Source organism: Lepisma saccharinum, chromosome 21 (genome assembly GCF_977018435.1).
Source record: "Lepisma saccharinum chromosome 21, izLepSacc3.1, whole genome shotgun sequence".
NCBI classification, from domain to species: domain Eukaryota; kingdom Metazoa; phylum Arthropoda; class Insecta; order Zygentoma; family Lepismatidae; genus Lepisma; species Lepisma saccharinum.
In genome coordinates, this window is record NC_139249.1 from 32,977,659 (window position 1) to 32,994,512 (window position 16,854).

A 16,854-nucleotide genomic window follows, 5' to 3' on the forward strand; every position below is an offset into this window, starting at 1 on the left:
TATCCAATTGAACTTAAACCAGAAGTAAATATGTATGGGTGTATGTGTAGGTGGCTCTTATAAGCAGCTTGGCCTAGTTTTAAGTATGGCTAAAAAAATATCAAGAGGGGCATATTTTTGACAGGTTTATGGACAACAATCTCACAGAAGTGCCTTTTATAAGTATAGGCAAATCAATCTGAGGGGGGTCATACTTTCTCATGGAATCCATGAGGGCTTTTTTACAAAAATCTTGGATTAGGCAGGGTTCCACACTTGAGCAAAAAGCTCATATGGGCATGTTGAGCTTGTTTTAAGTGTAGCCAAATCTGCTTGAGGGGGGTTCATACTTTCTTGAGTTTATCCTATATACTTTTATACTACTGACGGCAGCCAGAAACATGTTGGGAATAAAACATTTGCTTTTACATGTTCACTGCGGGTCTGGTTCGTTGGGAATCAAGTACAATTTCTGACCATCCTTCATCAGGTAGAACGATTTTTCATCCACATGAACTGTCTCCAGCATCATGTTGAACTTCGGATTTCCGCTTTCAGGACAAGCGACTGTGGTAGGATGCAGCATTGACAAGGCAAATTTTAGATGTTCTGTCTTGTTGCTGTCAGTCAATAATGGCTTCAGCGCACTCGTATGAACTCTGATCTCTCCTGCCTTCACACGCCTGTATAGGGTACTCTTAGCGACATTTAGCGCCACTGCCATTGAACGAATATTCTGCCGCTTTCGCAGCGGTAGGTGCTGTAGTCGTTGTAGGGCAAGATCCTTCTTCTTTGGTCCGACTTTGCCTTTCATCCGAGATGCAACCGCAGCACAAATGGCCCCATTTTTCAACGATTGCCGCCCCTGTTGCCAAATGTGACGTGCTGTTCTCGTACTTACATGAAATTTCTCAGCCGCACTTGTCATGGCACCTTTCTTCACTACGCCAGCCGTACTGTTTTCAAAGAGAAACTCGTACACTGCCTGTCGTTTACTGTCCGTGAGGTTCTTGCTACCCCTGTCGCTTCCTATCATGGGTTGTGTGTTCGTGGCTGTTCTTCTCACACGTTCTCACTGAAGGAGTGCTCTACTAACGATTTGCAGCGTGCCTTGCTAGACGGGTTGCCATACAGTGCCACACCGGTGTGTTGCAACCCAACGCCTCCTTTTGGTAATCGTCTGGGCGGTATTTCTTGCTCGTTGCGATAAGGTCACGTTGTTCCTCTTCACAATCTTGAAGACTGATCTACTGTGCCTCTCCTCATCCGTGTGCTTTCCATCTGCTTCTTCGTCTGTAATTCCTGTACTACCATTTTGGCATACCGGACTATATGGGACAGAGGAAGTAGTAGTTATGCGAATTTGCATAACATACATATCGATAAAATTTCCTGTCCAACTTTGGTGCAGTCTGACTCATAACGATCTTCTTAATTAAATCAAATTTCACATTTGCGGCTCTAATAAAACTTATTCTCAAATACACTAAAATAGAAGAATGAGAAAGTTGTAGCCTTTTAATGGAAGGGTTTCGAGTGTGATGCTCAGTTGCTGCATAGTCCATTATTGGGATCCTATTTTACGTTAGTTCTCTTGGTAATTTGCGACCTGTTCGTAAAAATTTCTTGAAACGAGCTTCTTCAGATATGCTGTCCAACTCTGGATACATTTTAAAATATTCAGTTGGCAACATTGGACCCGGAGATCACTTTCTATTGAAGATTTCGGTATCCTTCTTCACCTCTTCGGAATCTGGGGGACGTGAATTTTCTGAGGAATACGAAATCAGAGTGAAAAATAGTAATGTGTCGAAACGTGAATGAACGAGTAAATTTATATTGTTATATGGTCAAAAGATACGTATATTGGCCTTCCTTTGTGACAAATAACTGTCCACGAACACGAAAGATGTACAAGGAAAGCTTGGAGTAAGATGCCCCCACGATAAAGCTTTAGTGCCTTACTTCTCAGAAGGCACTGAGATTCGACTGAGATTCGGCATGGCTTCCATTTTAGATCAACTTTCTCACTTCTTCTATTTCTGTTTTCAATCCATTCACAATCGTCCACCAATTTTCTCCATTTTGAGATGTCCTTCTGTGGCTTCTAAACTTAATTTTCTTCAATCTTTCATTTACACCATTCTTTCGCCGTAATTTCGTTCGACAGTATTTTCATCGTAAAAATAAGGTAAAAACACTGAATTCATCTTCTAAATTACAAACATCGTACATGACGGCAATTAATTTAAAATGTATTGCAAACTGCTGTAAAACGTTATCGTGAAGTGTGCAGATTGAAGTAAAATGTAAATAACTTAAGTAAATATACATTAAAATTGATAATTTGGTAAACATTGGTTTACACATCTGCCACTAGAGAACACTACTTACAAACAAATGAAACGTAATGAATGCTAAGGTGTTGATTTCCCTGTACTTATGGTGCATTTTGTAGTTTTCAGTGGCGTACGGTGACCGCTGTACTTGAGGTAGCTACTGTGGGTAAATCTTTTAAGCATCGTATATCCACCGCAAATGCACAGGCGGCATGTAGTAATGCAGACGAAAGAATTAACCAATTTCAATGGAAGTGATCATTTGGAAGGAAACCTGAATATTATTTGTCCGTGTCTCCGATTACCTTAACGCTGCATGAACTTTCCCCTCAAAAGTTGAACATGATTTGCATCTAAAGTTATAGTCTACAGTGTCAAAGATTTGTCCTGTCCGCGCAATTAAATACACAAAATAAATGTTAAATAACCAAATACGTGCCTTAGATATATACTTCGGGTGACTGAAAATCTTCTTGAGGGTTATGGGGAGTCAGAATCTCTTTGCAACTTAATTTTCTTGAAGAAGAGTCACTTTTATTTTTTTGATCCGTTTTTCTACCAATAATATGGCATTCAAATACTTTTACAGCAACCAATCCCCCTTAAAAAAAAACTTTCTGGTTACGCTTATTCACGAAACCCACACACACAAACACACACGAATGGTAAGAAAGGAATTTTAAGAAAAGTCCCTTTAAAAGCAATAAACACACGTAAATTCAGAGTACAGCATGTGTGTCATTTCCATAACTTAGTTAGCGATTTTTATCGTTGCCATTAAACTTTGAAATGTGAAATGGCAAGAATGTAAATTGACAAAGCGAGAAATCTAGGAAAAGGTTTTGTGTGATGCACAATAATGTTTCTTTTGCACCTTGCACACATTTTCACTGGAACATTATTTCACGCCTATACAAAAACATATGTACTTCCGATTGTTATACATTTATCAAAATGCACTGATCACCTCTCGTACTTTTGGGTAACAGATGAGTATATTCCGAGTAAAAGGAAACCGAAAATGTTTTTGTTTTGTTGTTACTATTATACTTTCTTCCTTACTGATAGAATAAAATATTTCTAGCATTTTTTTCTCACACAAAATACGCATCTCCCATTTCATAAATCTGTGGTAGCCTTGAAGCCATATGAGTGTATCGTGCTATAATACAGGGTGGCTCAAAAAGTCACTTAACACCCTCGGTACAAGGCCACTGCAGCGCGCAACATGGAAATGGTGATGACCAAACGTTATCAGGCCAAGGGGAAACCATATTGATGCCACCCGCGCGGTCGGCGGCCATCTTGATGTCCGCCATCTTGAATTCAACTTCAGAATTTTAAATGGGAAGGGGTTGATATGATATATCAAATCAGGCTAGAATTTCATGAGAAATGCAATGGTGAAGGTTTTTGTGATGTATCTTTAACCAGTAAAAAGTTATGACTGAATTCTTCTACCAATTTGTTCCTTTTCGAGGTGTTAGAAAAATGCCTTAAAATTTCTTTAGCGCATCGGTAATGCATCGAGATCAAAGTGACGTCTAGGGAGAGAAGTTCACATGACATTGCACACGATTTTAATCGGATACATCCACGAAGAGCTGCGTATTATGAATGGTTGTCGCGAACAATTTACAGTGTGAAACTTCCATTGAATTAAATATCCTTCACAGAGACAAGGCTAATGTTTATGTTCATAAGGAAGTTCATAAACAGAATATGCGACCCTTGTCATCTGATAACTAACTTTGGACAGAAGCTGCTTCACAACGTTCCCATAGTGTTCTGGTGTTCCTCCCTACCGAAAAAAAAATTGTAAAAAGTACATTCTTCCATAAGCAAGGATGAAAAACCTGTTTATTTAAAAATCCAAGTAGCCCTAAGCATTTAAGGTTCCTTTGATGGAAAATTGACTAACCAATCGTGTTCCACACAGCACGCCACACCATTAACTTATCACCACTAACCATTCAGCTTTGATCTGTTGAAAATGAGTTATCAGATAAAGAGCATCGAAAATATGTTTATGAAATTCCTTATGAACATAAACATTAGCCTTGTCACTGTGAAGGACTTTTCATTTAATGGAGCGTCACACTGTACGTAATTGTTCGCGACAACCATTCATAATGCACAGCTCTTCATGGATGAATCCGATTAAAATCTTGTGCAATGGCATGCGAACTTCTCTCCCTATACATCACTTTGATCTTGATGCATTACCGATGCGCTAAACAAATTTTAAGGCACTTTTGTAACACCTCGAAAAGGAACAAATTGGTACAAGAATTTAGTCATAACTTTTTACTGGTTAAAGATACATAAAAAACCCTTCACCATTGCATTTCTCTTGAAAATCTAGCCTGATTTGATATATCATATCACCCCCTTCCCATTTAAAATTCTGAAGTTGAATTCAAGATGGCGGACATCAAGATGGCCGCCGACCGTGCGGGTGGCGTCAATGTGGTTCCCCCTTGGCCTGGCAACGATTGATCATCACCATTTCCATATTGCACGCTGCAGTGGCCTTGTATCGAGGATGTTAAGTGACTTCTTGAGCCATCCTGTACATAATACAACGTGTAAAATTTGTCGTGTAAATATTGTATCACTCACTCTAGTTTCACGGACGAAATAAAAGGGAATTGAGGGAAATCAACCATCTATCAGTCTCTATAGGTGATAGACTGGAGTACCTAAAACGACAGTCTATCAACACTAGAGCTCTCGCCACGAAAACAGTCCAGTCAAGGTCACGCCACTCACCTATAAGCAACAATTTCAACCGAAGAAATGAACCGCATAGGTAAACGCGTGAAGTGTAGACTGAGCAGCTTAGAAGAAGTGTGGCAACCCTGGAGGGCCAGGGGTGAGGAGGAAACAAGGGGGGCTCCGACTGGACTATTTTCCTGACGAGAGCTATAGCACCGGTCGGCGGGTTGGAGACGAGAGCTGTTGTAGTTGAATTGAAATCTTCCCTTTTTCTTTCGGAGACAGTCTCTACCTGGAATCGGTCAGACTGTCGAAAAGCCTATTAGAGTAGCTCCTTCCAGCCTACCTGCTGATCGTACAAAGGAGCTAAGAAGCGAATGAAAAAGAGTGTCGTTTATGAACGATTTTTAACAAGAGAATAAATATTGCGATTTGAAAATAATAATTATAGATGTGTGATAGACTGATCTATCATTGGTCAATTTGCTCCTCCTCAATGCACATCACTGGTTGATTCTACAGTTATTGTTTTCTTTACGGTGCAACAACTGTAATTTTACGGTGACATAACAGGCGTTCATCTGCCGGTCAGGTTGTTCTCATAGTGAGGCTTTACGTTCATTCCTCTATGTTTTAGCTTTTCTCTAAACATTTTCAATACTTATATTGCTATTTCTCACCACTTGTACTGTTACTGCGTTACATTATTAATTTACCGAACTGGAAGTCAACTAATGTAAATTTCGAACTGTGTGTGTGTAATACTTTTTGCAATTCGTTCCAAATGCCAATTTAGTCCCCAGTGTTGCTACCCGTTATTTCGCACAAGCTACACACACACACACACACACACACACACACACACACACACACACACACACACACACACACACACACACACACACACACACACACACACACACACTCAGTACAAGGGCAATATTACATTTGTTTCCTGGGTTCCACTACCGACGAGGATAGTCCCACCGCAAATTGTCGGTCCAATCATGTATAACTTGTCTGAGCGAGTATCTTTTTCGAAGAACACCAGGTGTCAACCACTCTTTTTCACTTATCACAATCTGTATTTTCTCAAGACAACGATCTCTGCACTGTAAAATATTTACCGTAATTTTATTGTTAATTTACCGGCAGCTAGAATACCAGTGACAAAACGTGAAATTACAGTTCCACTGTAAAGAAGACAACAACTGCAAAACAAAAAGCTACTAACGACACCGTAAACACATAGCCTCGGCGTTCATTGGCTTTCATTTGTTTCAATCTATATAAACTAGTTTTTACTTGAATAGCCTCGACGTTCTTTGGCTTTCATTTGTTTCAATGTGTATAAACCAGTTTTTACTTGAATAGCCTCGACATTCTTTGGCTTTCATTTGTTTCAATGTGTATAAACTAGTTTTTACTTGAATAGCCTCCGCGTTCTTTGGCTTTGATTTGTTTCAATGTGCATAAACTAGTTTTTACTTGAATAGCCTCGACGTTCTTTGGCTTTCATTTGTTTCAATGTGTATAAACTAGTTTTTACTTGAATAGCTGGTTGATTTGGTGTCTTAAGTCCAATTTATGCACAGTAAGGCTAATCGGGACTGGACCTACAGTTTAAAGTGGAATCCGAACCACTTGTGCCTCCACCGGATATCGAACCCGGGACCCCTTGATTACAAGGCGACGACGCTACCACTGCGCCACCAGGGAGGCTTTTACTTGAATAGCCTCGGCGTTCTTTGGCTTTCATTTGTTTCAATGTGTATAAACCAGTTTTTACTTGAATAGCCTCGACATTCTTTGGCTTTCATTTGTTTCAATGTGTATAAACTAGTTTTTACTTGAATAGCCTCCGCGTTCTTTGGCTTTGATTTGTTTCAATGTGCATAAACTAGTTTTTACTTGAATAGCCTCGACGTTCTTTGGCTTTCATTTGTTTCAATGTGTATAAACTAGTTTTTACTTGAATAGCTGGTTGATTTGGTGTCTTAAGTCCAATTTATGCACAGTAAGGCTAATCGGGACTGGACCTACAGTTTAAAGTGGAATCCGAACCACTTGTGCCTCCACCGGATATCGAACCCGGGACCCCTTGATTGCAAGGCGACGACGCTACCACTGCGCCACCAGGGAGGCTTTTACTTGAATAGCCTCGGCGTTCTTTGGCTTTCATTTGTTTCAATGTGTATAAACCAGTTTTTACTTGAATAGCCTCGGCATTCTTTGGCTTTCATTTGTTTCAATGTGTATAAACTAGTTTTTACTTGAATAGCCTAGGCGCTCTTTGGCTTTCATTTGTTTCAATGTGTATAAACCAGTTTTTACTTGAATATTAACTTTTATGTATATTAACGTAAATGATTTTAAATTTTAGTACCAAGCTGCACCCCTCACAATAACAATACACGTTTTACAACAGTTATACATTTTTAAGTTGTCATCATGTGCGGTATTTGTAATTGATAAGTTTTGATTCAGTGTTTTCATTTTCCTCTTATTTACGGTGAAAATACTGCAGAATGAAATTACGGTGAACCATACGTAAAGTTTACGGTGTCACCGTTATAAAGTTACGGACATTTCTTGCACAGGCGCCCAGCCCACAGCCATGGAATTATTATCTGTGCTGTTGTCTTTTACTCCTTGTCATGGGCGTACCGGAGGGGGAGGTTATAGGGGTCATAACCCTTATTGACCCATCATGGTATACAGAAAATTATTTTTTTCCACAATTCTGTGATGGAAATTTCTCATCGTTGTATAATTTTCAAATAACAGGAATCACTGTTTTGAACGGCACAGGAGTATTTATCAAAATTGTTGCAACCTTTTCAAGGACTTTCAAGTCATCCCGTACAGAAGGTTGTTGCTTGAGAATAAGAACCACCCAATTATTATTATTGTTATTTTACTCTTCACATTTTTCATTTGGTTGAAATTCTTCCGCACCCCCACCCCTTAGAAAAATTTTGGGTGCGCCATTGATCTTTGCCAATTGATTTATTTATTTGTTGCTTTAAGTCCACTTTATGCACAGTAAGGCTAATCGGGACTGGACCTACAGTTTAAATTGGGATCCGAAACACTGTGCCAAGTGCCTCTACCGGGATTATGTTTTATTTAAATTACATACATTTAAAATTTGTATATTCTGTATATCTATATACATATGCATAACTGCATACTTAACGTTAATTCATGTAGGACAAAAAGTTGCTTTTGTAGTTAAAATGGACTGTCAGCTTAAATATAGCGCACAAAAATGTGAAAGTGTGCACTCGTGATATATGAAAGGTGCCACAAGCGCACAACATCCAATGCTGCGTTGCCACATCTATGATTGTGTAATGGCTGGCCTTTCTTCGGAGATCATTCTTCCTTCCGTCATTGAAATGACCTCTTTGGATAGAAGTTACTTTGGTTAGGTTAGGTTAGAAAGAAAGAATTTAAGAGTAATTATAAAATTAGCATATAGAAATAAGATTCTTACGCAAATATGAATTCATGTTGAAAAGGAAACAGTTGACACAACGTGGCAACGTCGCCATGGATTTTGTGCGCTCGTGGTATACATTTTTAACCATAAGGCTTTTGTTTGTGCGATCCCGGCCTAAATGTAACCCTACTTCAGATAATAATAATAATAATAATAATAATAATAGTTGCTGTAACTTTAGGCCTGTAAGTCACAGAAAACAATACTTTTTGTTATAAAATATATCTACAATTTCACTATTCGAATTATATTAACTCTCTCCAGAAATCTCGGGGGGCACATGATCTTTGATATGTCTTAACACTTGCTGAGTGCCCTCATTAACCTAAATTCTTTTCTATTTCCAGTATTCTACTTCCTCTGCTTGCGGCAGCGGCCAAAGCCAATGCTGAAAGCAGAATGCGCATGCGCCAGTATAGTGAGGACCATTTCGGGCACCGGTGAGTGCAGCAAGTGCCGTCAGGAAAGGCGGCAGCCACCAAAGGAAGACGTCCTTCTGCGGGAGGTCAACTCCCCCCTCCTCAGAGATGACTCCTTCCTCGAGGACCCAGGTTCCGATCTCGAAGAGATCACTATAGCTGGTAAGAATTCCCAAGTCTTCATTTACTATGGTAGGTATAGCTTGTAAGTGTCATACATTGATAACATATCACGATAAACATGTCGCAATGCTTATGTTTTCTGTATTGTTCCGCCGTTCTAGTCAGGATCGTCTCTTATATTTATTTCTGTATAGTTTCACCTTTCTAGTCAGGATAGTTTTTACATTTTTTTTCTGTATGGTTCTGCCGTTCTAGTCAGGATCGTGTTTATATTTATTTCTGTACGGTTTCACAGTTCTAGTCAGGATCGTATTTATGTTTATCTCTGTACAGTTTCACCGTTCTAGTCATGATCGTATTTATATTTATTTCTGTATGGTTTCACCGTTCTAGTCAGGATCGTGTTTATATTTATTTCCGTATGGTTTCACCGTTCTAGTCATGATCGTATTTATATTTATTTCTTTATGGTTTAACCGTTCTAGTCAGGATCGTGTTTATATTTATTTCTGTATGGTTTCACCGTTCTAGTCAGGAACGTGTTTATATTTACTTCTGTATGGTTTCACCGTTCTAGTCATGATCGTATTTATATCTATTTCTGTATGGTTTCACCGTTCTAGTCAGGTTCGTGTTTATATTTATTTCTGTATGGTTTCACCGTTCTAGTCAGGTTCGTATTTATATTTATTTCTGTATGATTTCACAGTTCTAGTCAGGATCGTGTTTATATTTATTTCTGTATGATTTCACAGTTCTAGTCAGGATTGTGTTTATATTTATTTCTGTTCGGTTTTGTCATTCTAGTCAGGATCGTGTTTATATTTATTTCTGTATGGTTCCCCCGTTCTAGTCAGGCTCGCGTTTATATTTATTTATCCTACGTTTTCAACATTCTAGTTAGGATCGCGTTTATATTTATATTAAGGATGGCCATAAAATCCGGATTTCAAATTATCCGATGTCAGGTTCGGATACAACGGATAATCCGGATATCCGAATATCCGGAAATTTTGGATATCCTAACAATATGGATGTTTGGATATTCCTAATATTCCAATAATTTGGATATTCCGAATATCCGAACAATTCGGATAATCAGGATATCCGACTAATACGTTTATTCCAGATTTCGAGTATTGAGATAATATGTGTATGCGGATTGCCATTTAGTTTTTCAAGTTCAGTAATTTATTCTGGTAAAAATGGTGCCTGGAATTAAGAAAATAATTACCAAATAATGAATCGGCACACCAAACTGATGTGTTACATTCCAAACTGTATCCATTTTACATTTATTTTTGTTACGATGGAAAACTTTGTGCACTTATACTAAACTTAGTAATGCAAAGATTTGTTTCAGGCAAAGAAGATAAATATTTAAAAAATACGGGAAGGATCCATAAAACGGACGGATTAGATTAAGAACGATTTATAGAGAATCCGTACAGTAGAAATACGAACAAAATGCGGGAGTCCTAAAACAGATAAACGATACAACTGTACGGATAATGCACACATTATGGTATTTCCGGATATAAGATAATCCGAATAATTCGAATATTTTAAATTCCGATATCCTCATAATTTTTTTGCCAGATTTCACTATCCCTAGTCTATAATTTATTCTGTACTGTTTCGCTGTACTAGTCAAGATGGCATTTCTATTCATTTCTCTATGGTTTCGCCGTTCTAATATGTCGTGTTCATATTTATTTCTGTATGATTTCGCCGTCCTAGTCAGAATCGTGTTTATATTTTCTGCATAGTTTCTCCGTTCGGGTCAAGGTCGTCTTTATATTTATTTCTGTACGGTTTCGTTTTTCTAGTCAGGATCGTGCTTATATTTATTTCTGTACGGTTTCGCCGTTCTAGTCAGGATCATGCTTATATTTATTAATGTACAGTTTCGCCGTTCTAGTTAGGATCATGTTTATATTTATTTATATACAGTTTCGCCGTTCTAGTCAGGATCGTGCTTATATTTATTTTTGTACAGTTTCGCCTTTCTAGTCAGGATCGTGTTTTTATTTATGGACAGTTTCGCCGTCCTAGTCAGGATCGTGCTTATATTTATTTCTGTACGGTTTCGCCGTTCTAGTCAGGATCATGCTTATATTTATTAATGTACAGTTTCGCCGTCCTAGTTAGGATCATGTTTATATTTATTTATATACAGTTTCGCCGTTCTAGTCAAGATCGTATTTATATTTATTTATGTACAGTTTCGCCGTTCTAATCAGGATCATGTTTATATTTATTTATGTACAGTTTCGCCGTTCTAATCAGGATCATGTTTATATTTATTTATGTATGGTTTCACCGTTCTAGTTATAATCGTTTACATTTAGTTAGGATCGTTTACATTTGCTACACAGTCTTTCTGTCCTGGTGTATTTTATTATTATTATTTCATCGATCCGGCCTGGAGAAGTAAAGTACGTACAAAGGAAATTGCATATGTTTTCAATTGTAAGAAATTGGGATTCAAAGTCATATGTGCCCCTTTCTTATACAAAGTGAGACTCTTTGAATGATGTAAGCGGAGGTTCCTCTGCGTTATATTTGTAAATAAAAAATCAAAGATTGTAAATAAACTGGATTATTTTCACGGTTTGCATGATTTCTTTCCTGTTTTGACAAGAATGTTTACCAAGAAAAGTAAATATTTGAAAATTTACTTTCGGTTCTTTTACTCTTAGTTTCACCAGTTTAGTTTCATTTCAGTGAAATGTAAATTTTGCATATTTTTCTTAGATTCCCATTTATTAATTTTATACAGTAATTATAATAACAGTGACCATTTTTATAACTTCTTATTTGTACTCTATTTGTATTTTTAATATTTTACGTTGCTTTTCTGCCTTTCGAGGCAATTGCAGCGTTAAAGATGAGTGGTGATTAGTTGAGAGAACCTAAGGGATATTTTTAGAATAAACAATTATGCTCAATCCGGTGGACGAACCAGAAACCAACGGTCACAAAATTGTGAGTCAAGCATTGAACTTCGTAACAATCGTTTTTTTTCTTAGTGTAAATATTTCTTTAGAAAAGCTACACTTGTATAAAAAGAAATAAAATTCATAATCCTGCAAATAGGAATAAAACAAAATCATGCATGATAGACTGACGAGAAGAGGATAACGAAAAACAGGAAATAGTCTGTGTTAAAGACTTTACATTGGGATTTGGAGATTAAGTCGGTTTGACAAGATGTAGTTGATGTAACTTCGTAATATATATTGTATTGTTATAATTTGTATACCAGACAGGTTTAATGTATAATGATGTTTACAGTATTGTGGATTACTTGTTGAAATAATAATATAAGCCTGGTCTACACCGCAAAATTGAGGAATGAGAAACATAAGCACGAATTACCTACTATAAGCAGCATGCTAGCTTATTCAGTTGGCTTGATTTGTCATGTAGAATCTATGAAGGTTGATACCATGAAGCATGGTATAATCATGTTGCTGCATATAGTGTAAATTTGAGAAAGTCGAGTTCATGTTGAACGGAACGCATATGTCTACAACATAATATATTGATGGAGCGCTTTATGACCTATTTTTTCTGTTGCCGTGATGTGAGATTAATGTCTACGTGGAAACCTCATTGTTGATTTTACATTGTCGGGGAGACTGTGCCGAACAATCTCGTTGCCGAGTACACGTCTGGTTTGTACAAATAACAAAAGGTTTTTGCATCTCGCTCTATTTGCATTTTGCAGTCTCTGTGTATTTCCCCAGAGCTTCAAAAGATGCACTGCGGCCGATGGGATCATATTGGTTGTTGTGACTGATCAAAATATTAATTACATCGACCACAGCAATATTGCGAGTGCAATCACAATCGCCATATCTCAGGAAGTATAGACGCTAGAATGCTGAAATTTGGTGAGCGTAAAGGTCCACCAAATACAGTAAAACCTCGTTAATCCGGACTTCGCTTAATCCGGACAGGCAAAAGGAATAAATAAAAGCAGAATGCAAGGTTTTAAATGTGGCTAGAAGCACTGCATTGTCGTATTGCTTTATATTTTACTGTACTGTATAGTGTATTTAGGCCTATGCCCTATACATACACCATAATAAATGTGTTTTGTTGCTACAAACGGAGTTTCAATGCACTTTCTATTCTTTTAGGTTATTTCAGTTAATCCGGACTTTCGTTATACCGGTCAACTTATTACCCCCTCCCCCATTAACGAGGTTTTACTGTACTGGGGTTTTGTAATATAAATTATTTAGGTTCCGGGACACCAACCCTCCCCTCTAACATTTTACACACACTACTGACAATTGTACATTCAAAGGTTTTAGGCTCGAATCGACATTCACTCTCATAGTCGCGACTAGCAAAAATCACATGAAAAGTGACTTAAGACAAATACAAACAGAAGCACAAGGAAAATAGAATACAAATGTTAAATGAAGATAGCAAATAAGCATAAGAATAAGTCTTAGGAATGCAAGTTAAATCCATAACATCTTCATTTCCCCGTTTTGGACCAAATTAGACTTTTCCTCTCTTTATCTCCAAATTTCTCGTTCACGGGAAATTTCCCTGCTGGTAACATAGCCGTTACTAACGCCGTTATATATATAAACCCCATTATCGTTAAACCACGATGAAAGTATAGAATGAAACGTGGGACTCCAGCAAGAGAGAGTGTAAAATGTCATGCAGATTTGTAAACCCATTCTTCCTACATAGTGTATTACTGCACGGGGGGATCTCCCCTTCCCCAGGGTCGGCCTTGCGGCTAGCTCCAGACTTCCCTTTCTAATGAATCACGATTACCAGCTCAGCAATACGGGAAATATCCCTGATTAAATTCAGGTCAGGGGGTGGAAGCCCCCGGGAAACATCCAGTGCAGAGAAAGGATTTCAATTAGTAAGCAGGTGTACGCTGATTCTTATGGATTAAGTGCTGGACCTACTGGGAGATCTGTTTCGTGTTTCTCGTGTAAACCACAAGGTACCGAGGAAAGAAAGAAAGAAGCAAAGAACGTAGGAAAAATAGACAATAGAAAAGAGATCAGGAAACAAGAAAAATAACAAATGAGATAGGAAGAAAGAGAGAATACGTAAACGGGAGAGCAAGAAGAGAAAACAATAGAGAAATAAAAAAGGAAAGATAGAAAAAGAAAAAGCGAGAAAGAAGAAAAGAATGAAAGCAGAGAAAACAATAGAGAAATAATAAAGGAGAGATATCAAGAAGATAGCAGGGAGAAAGACGAGAAAACAATAGAAAAATTAAAAGGTAAAGATAACAAGAAGAAAAGAGCGAGAAAGAAGAAAGGAGAGAAGGAAGAGAAAACAATAATAAAATAAGAAGGGAAAGATGGAAAGATAGCAAGAAGAGAACAGCAAGAAACAACAAAAGAATCAAAAAGAGAAAACAATAGAGAAATAAGAAAGGAATGATAGCAAGAAGCAAATAGCTAGAAAGAAGAAAAGAAAGAAAGAAGAGAAAAGAATACAAAAATAAGAAATGAAATATAGCAAGAAGAAAACAACAAGAAAGAAGAAACGAAAGAAAGAAGAGAAAACAATAGAGAAATAAGAAAGGAAAGATAGCAAGAAAAAGCAGTAAAACAGAAATAGAGAAAAATTTTGAAAGAAAATACAGAGAAATAAGCAAGAGTAGCAAGAAGAGAATGCAGAGAAGGAAGAAAGAGCAGGAAGAAAACATAGAAAGAATGGAAAGAGAAGACGAAGAACAAACAACAATGAGGGAAAGAAAGAGAATAGAAATATAAGAAGCAAGGCGAGCAAGATGAAAATGGAAAGAAGAAACAAGAACAAACTGTGGACAGATAAAAAAAGAGAAAAGAGAAATTCTAGTTGTATTTTGCTGTTTTGAAGACATTTTTCTGTCCCTATAGGCTAATTGCGACTATGAGGATGACTGAGATGAAGGGACCCATGTCCAGGACATTACTCGAACCTGGAGCCTTCAGTAGCTGCTGAAAGGTATCAGAAACAATGCAGAAATAGAATAGAGAACAATGGCGATAAACAGGTGGAATTGAGAGAATAAGAAGAGAGAGAGAAAAAGAATGAAACAAATAAGAAAATACAGAAAGTAGAGAAGAGAACAAAAACGAAAAGACAGAGGGAAAGGAAGAAGAAAAAATAGAAGAAACGAGAAGGAAAGAAGTATGAATCTGGCAGGCACAAGTTATAGTTTTAAAAAATACTATCTGAACTCAAACGTCATACAGTTTTATAACAAGGTCGTGTTTAAGTGTGGTTGGTGAGTGTTACAAACTCTCCCCCCTTTTTGGCCCAGCTTTACTTTTAAAAAAGGAACGTCATATACACGATACGATGATAAGATATTACCCTGACTGCAAAAAATAAGCCACATACATCCTTCTTTACGAACTGCGCAGGCTACAAGTTATAGTAGCCAAGGGGACCCTTCATAAAACAAGACAGGCTGCTACAAAAAGATACTTGCTCAATAAACTTCAAAGGCAAATAAGGACTGTGCAGGTTTCGATAAGAAGAATTTCTGGCTATTGTAGTATGCCCAAGATGCATATTTGGCTCAGAAAGTTCCTAGGTACTGGGGGGGGGGAGTCAAGTTCACGTATGAATTAGCAACGTTAGCATAACGAAAAGCAGCAGTGGAAATTGTCAATATGCCAGCAAAGGGAAAATTATAGCGAGCCATGGGAATTGTAAATGAGGGGTCGCGCAAGTGTAATTGTACTCACTGGACTGCCAAATTGGCAATTTACCTAACTGGTCTTACGTGTCCTCCCCCCCCCTTCTCTCCCTTTTAGGGGCCCTGCCTCGTTTTTTTTCCATCCCCTTCCTCCACCACCATTCTCCGGCTCTGATTGTCCTCCGAGCTAAACCGCAAGAGGAAACCCCACAGATGGAGGATTCTGGAGAGGAAATTTTGTTTCAGAAAATATCGACCCCTTCCACTGTCTTCTATTGGTCGGCTGGGACGGGAGCTTCCTCGCCCCCTCTACGAATCTCTTGGCGTAGCTGGCCATCTCGGAAGCCACGGGGGGAGATCCAGGCCTCCTATTTTCTCTTCGGCTTCACGACCTTTCGGAACTTCCAACTAGATTCGTCACTTGTTACCTCCACTCGTACTTGATACATTAAATTCCCTCACAAACGTACATTGCATCGACTAGAAATGTCAAAGAAAGATATGTTGTAATATTCAGAGATAGAGCATCGATTTGTATAATTATTAATATACGTGTAGCCACAACCAGCCATTCTAAGTAATTACATACATTTCCTGGAAGAATCTGACTGTACTTGAGGGACCCAAATTTGTTCCTTGCGGACGCGTACTTTACGATTTTGTTACGCCAGTGCGTCAAATATTTAATATTACAAGAACATTAAGACGTAACAACAAAATGAGATTGACAATTATTATTATCATCTAAGCCCTAAAATTCAAAGTAAACTGGTACAATTAATGTGCAACTAAGTCAAAATTGCTAATTAAAAAAGTCAAATTAGCTGTATCAATTGATTACACCAAAGATTTCACACTTATGGTGCAAATGACTATGGTTTTAAGATTTGTTGATGTTGAAACCGATTGTGTCGAAGACCTTGAAGGTAGATACTTTGAGCCCCTAGACAGGATTGTGGTTTAGCGCAACCCCTTCCCCCCCGTTCCCAGATTTTCTTTTCTTTGCTCTTTCGGGAATTTCAATTCGAAAATGTGCCACATCATGATGCAAACTTAGTTGGACGTTCATGTATGGTGAAAGATTGTGCA

At 37.9% G+C, this 16,854-nt stretch overlaps 1 protein-coding gene across 1 annotated transcript in view; it reads left to right on the forward strand.

The window, feature by feature from the left end:
* Nucleotides 1–16,854, forward strand: part of LOC146004129 (uncharacterized) — a 619,261-nt gene that overhangs the window by 582,679 nt on the left and 19,728 nt on the right. Inside the window, exon 3 of the mRNA XM_083142796.1 lies at nucleotides 8,889–9,122. Coding sequence (XP_082998922.1) covers nucleotides 8,889–9,122 — 234 coding nt within the window. The remainder of the gene's footprint in view (nucleotides 1–8,888; nucleotides 9,123–16,854) is intronic.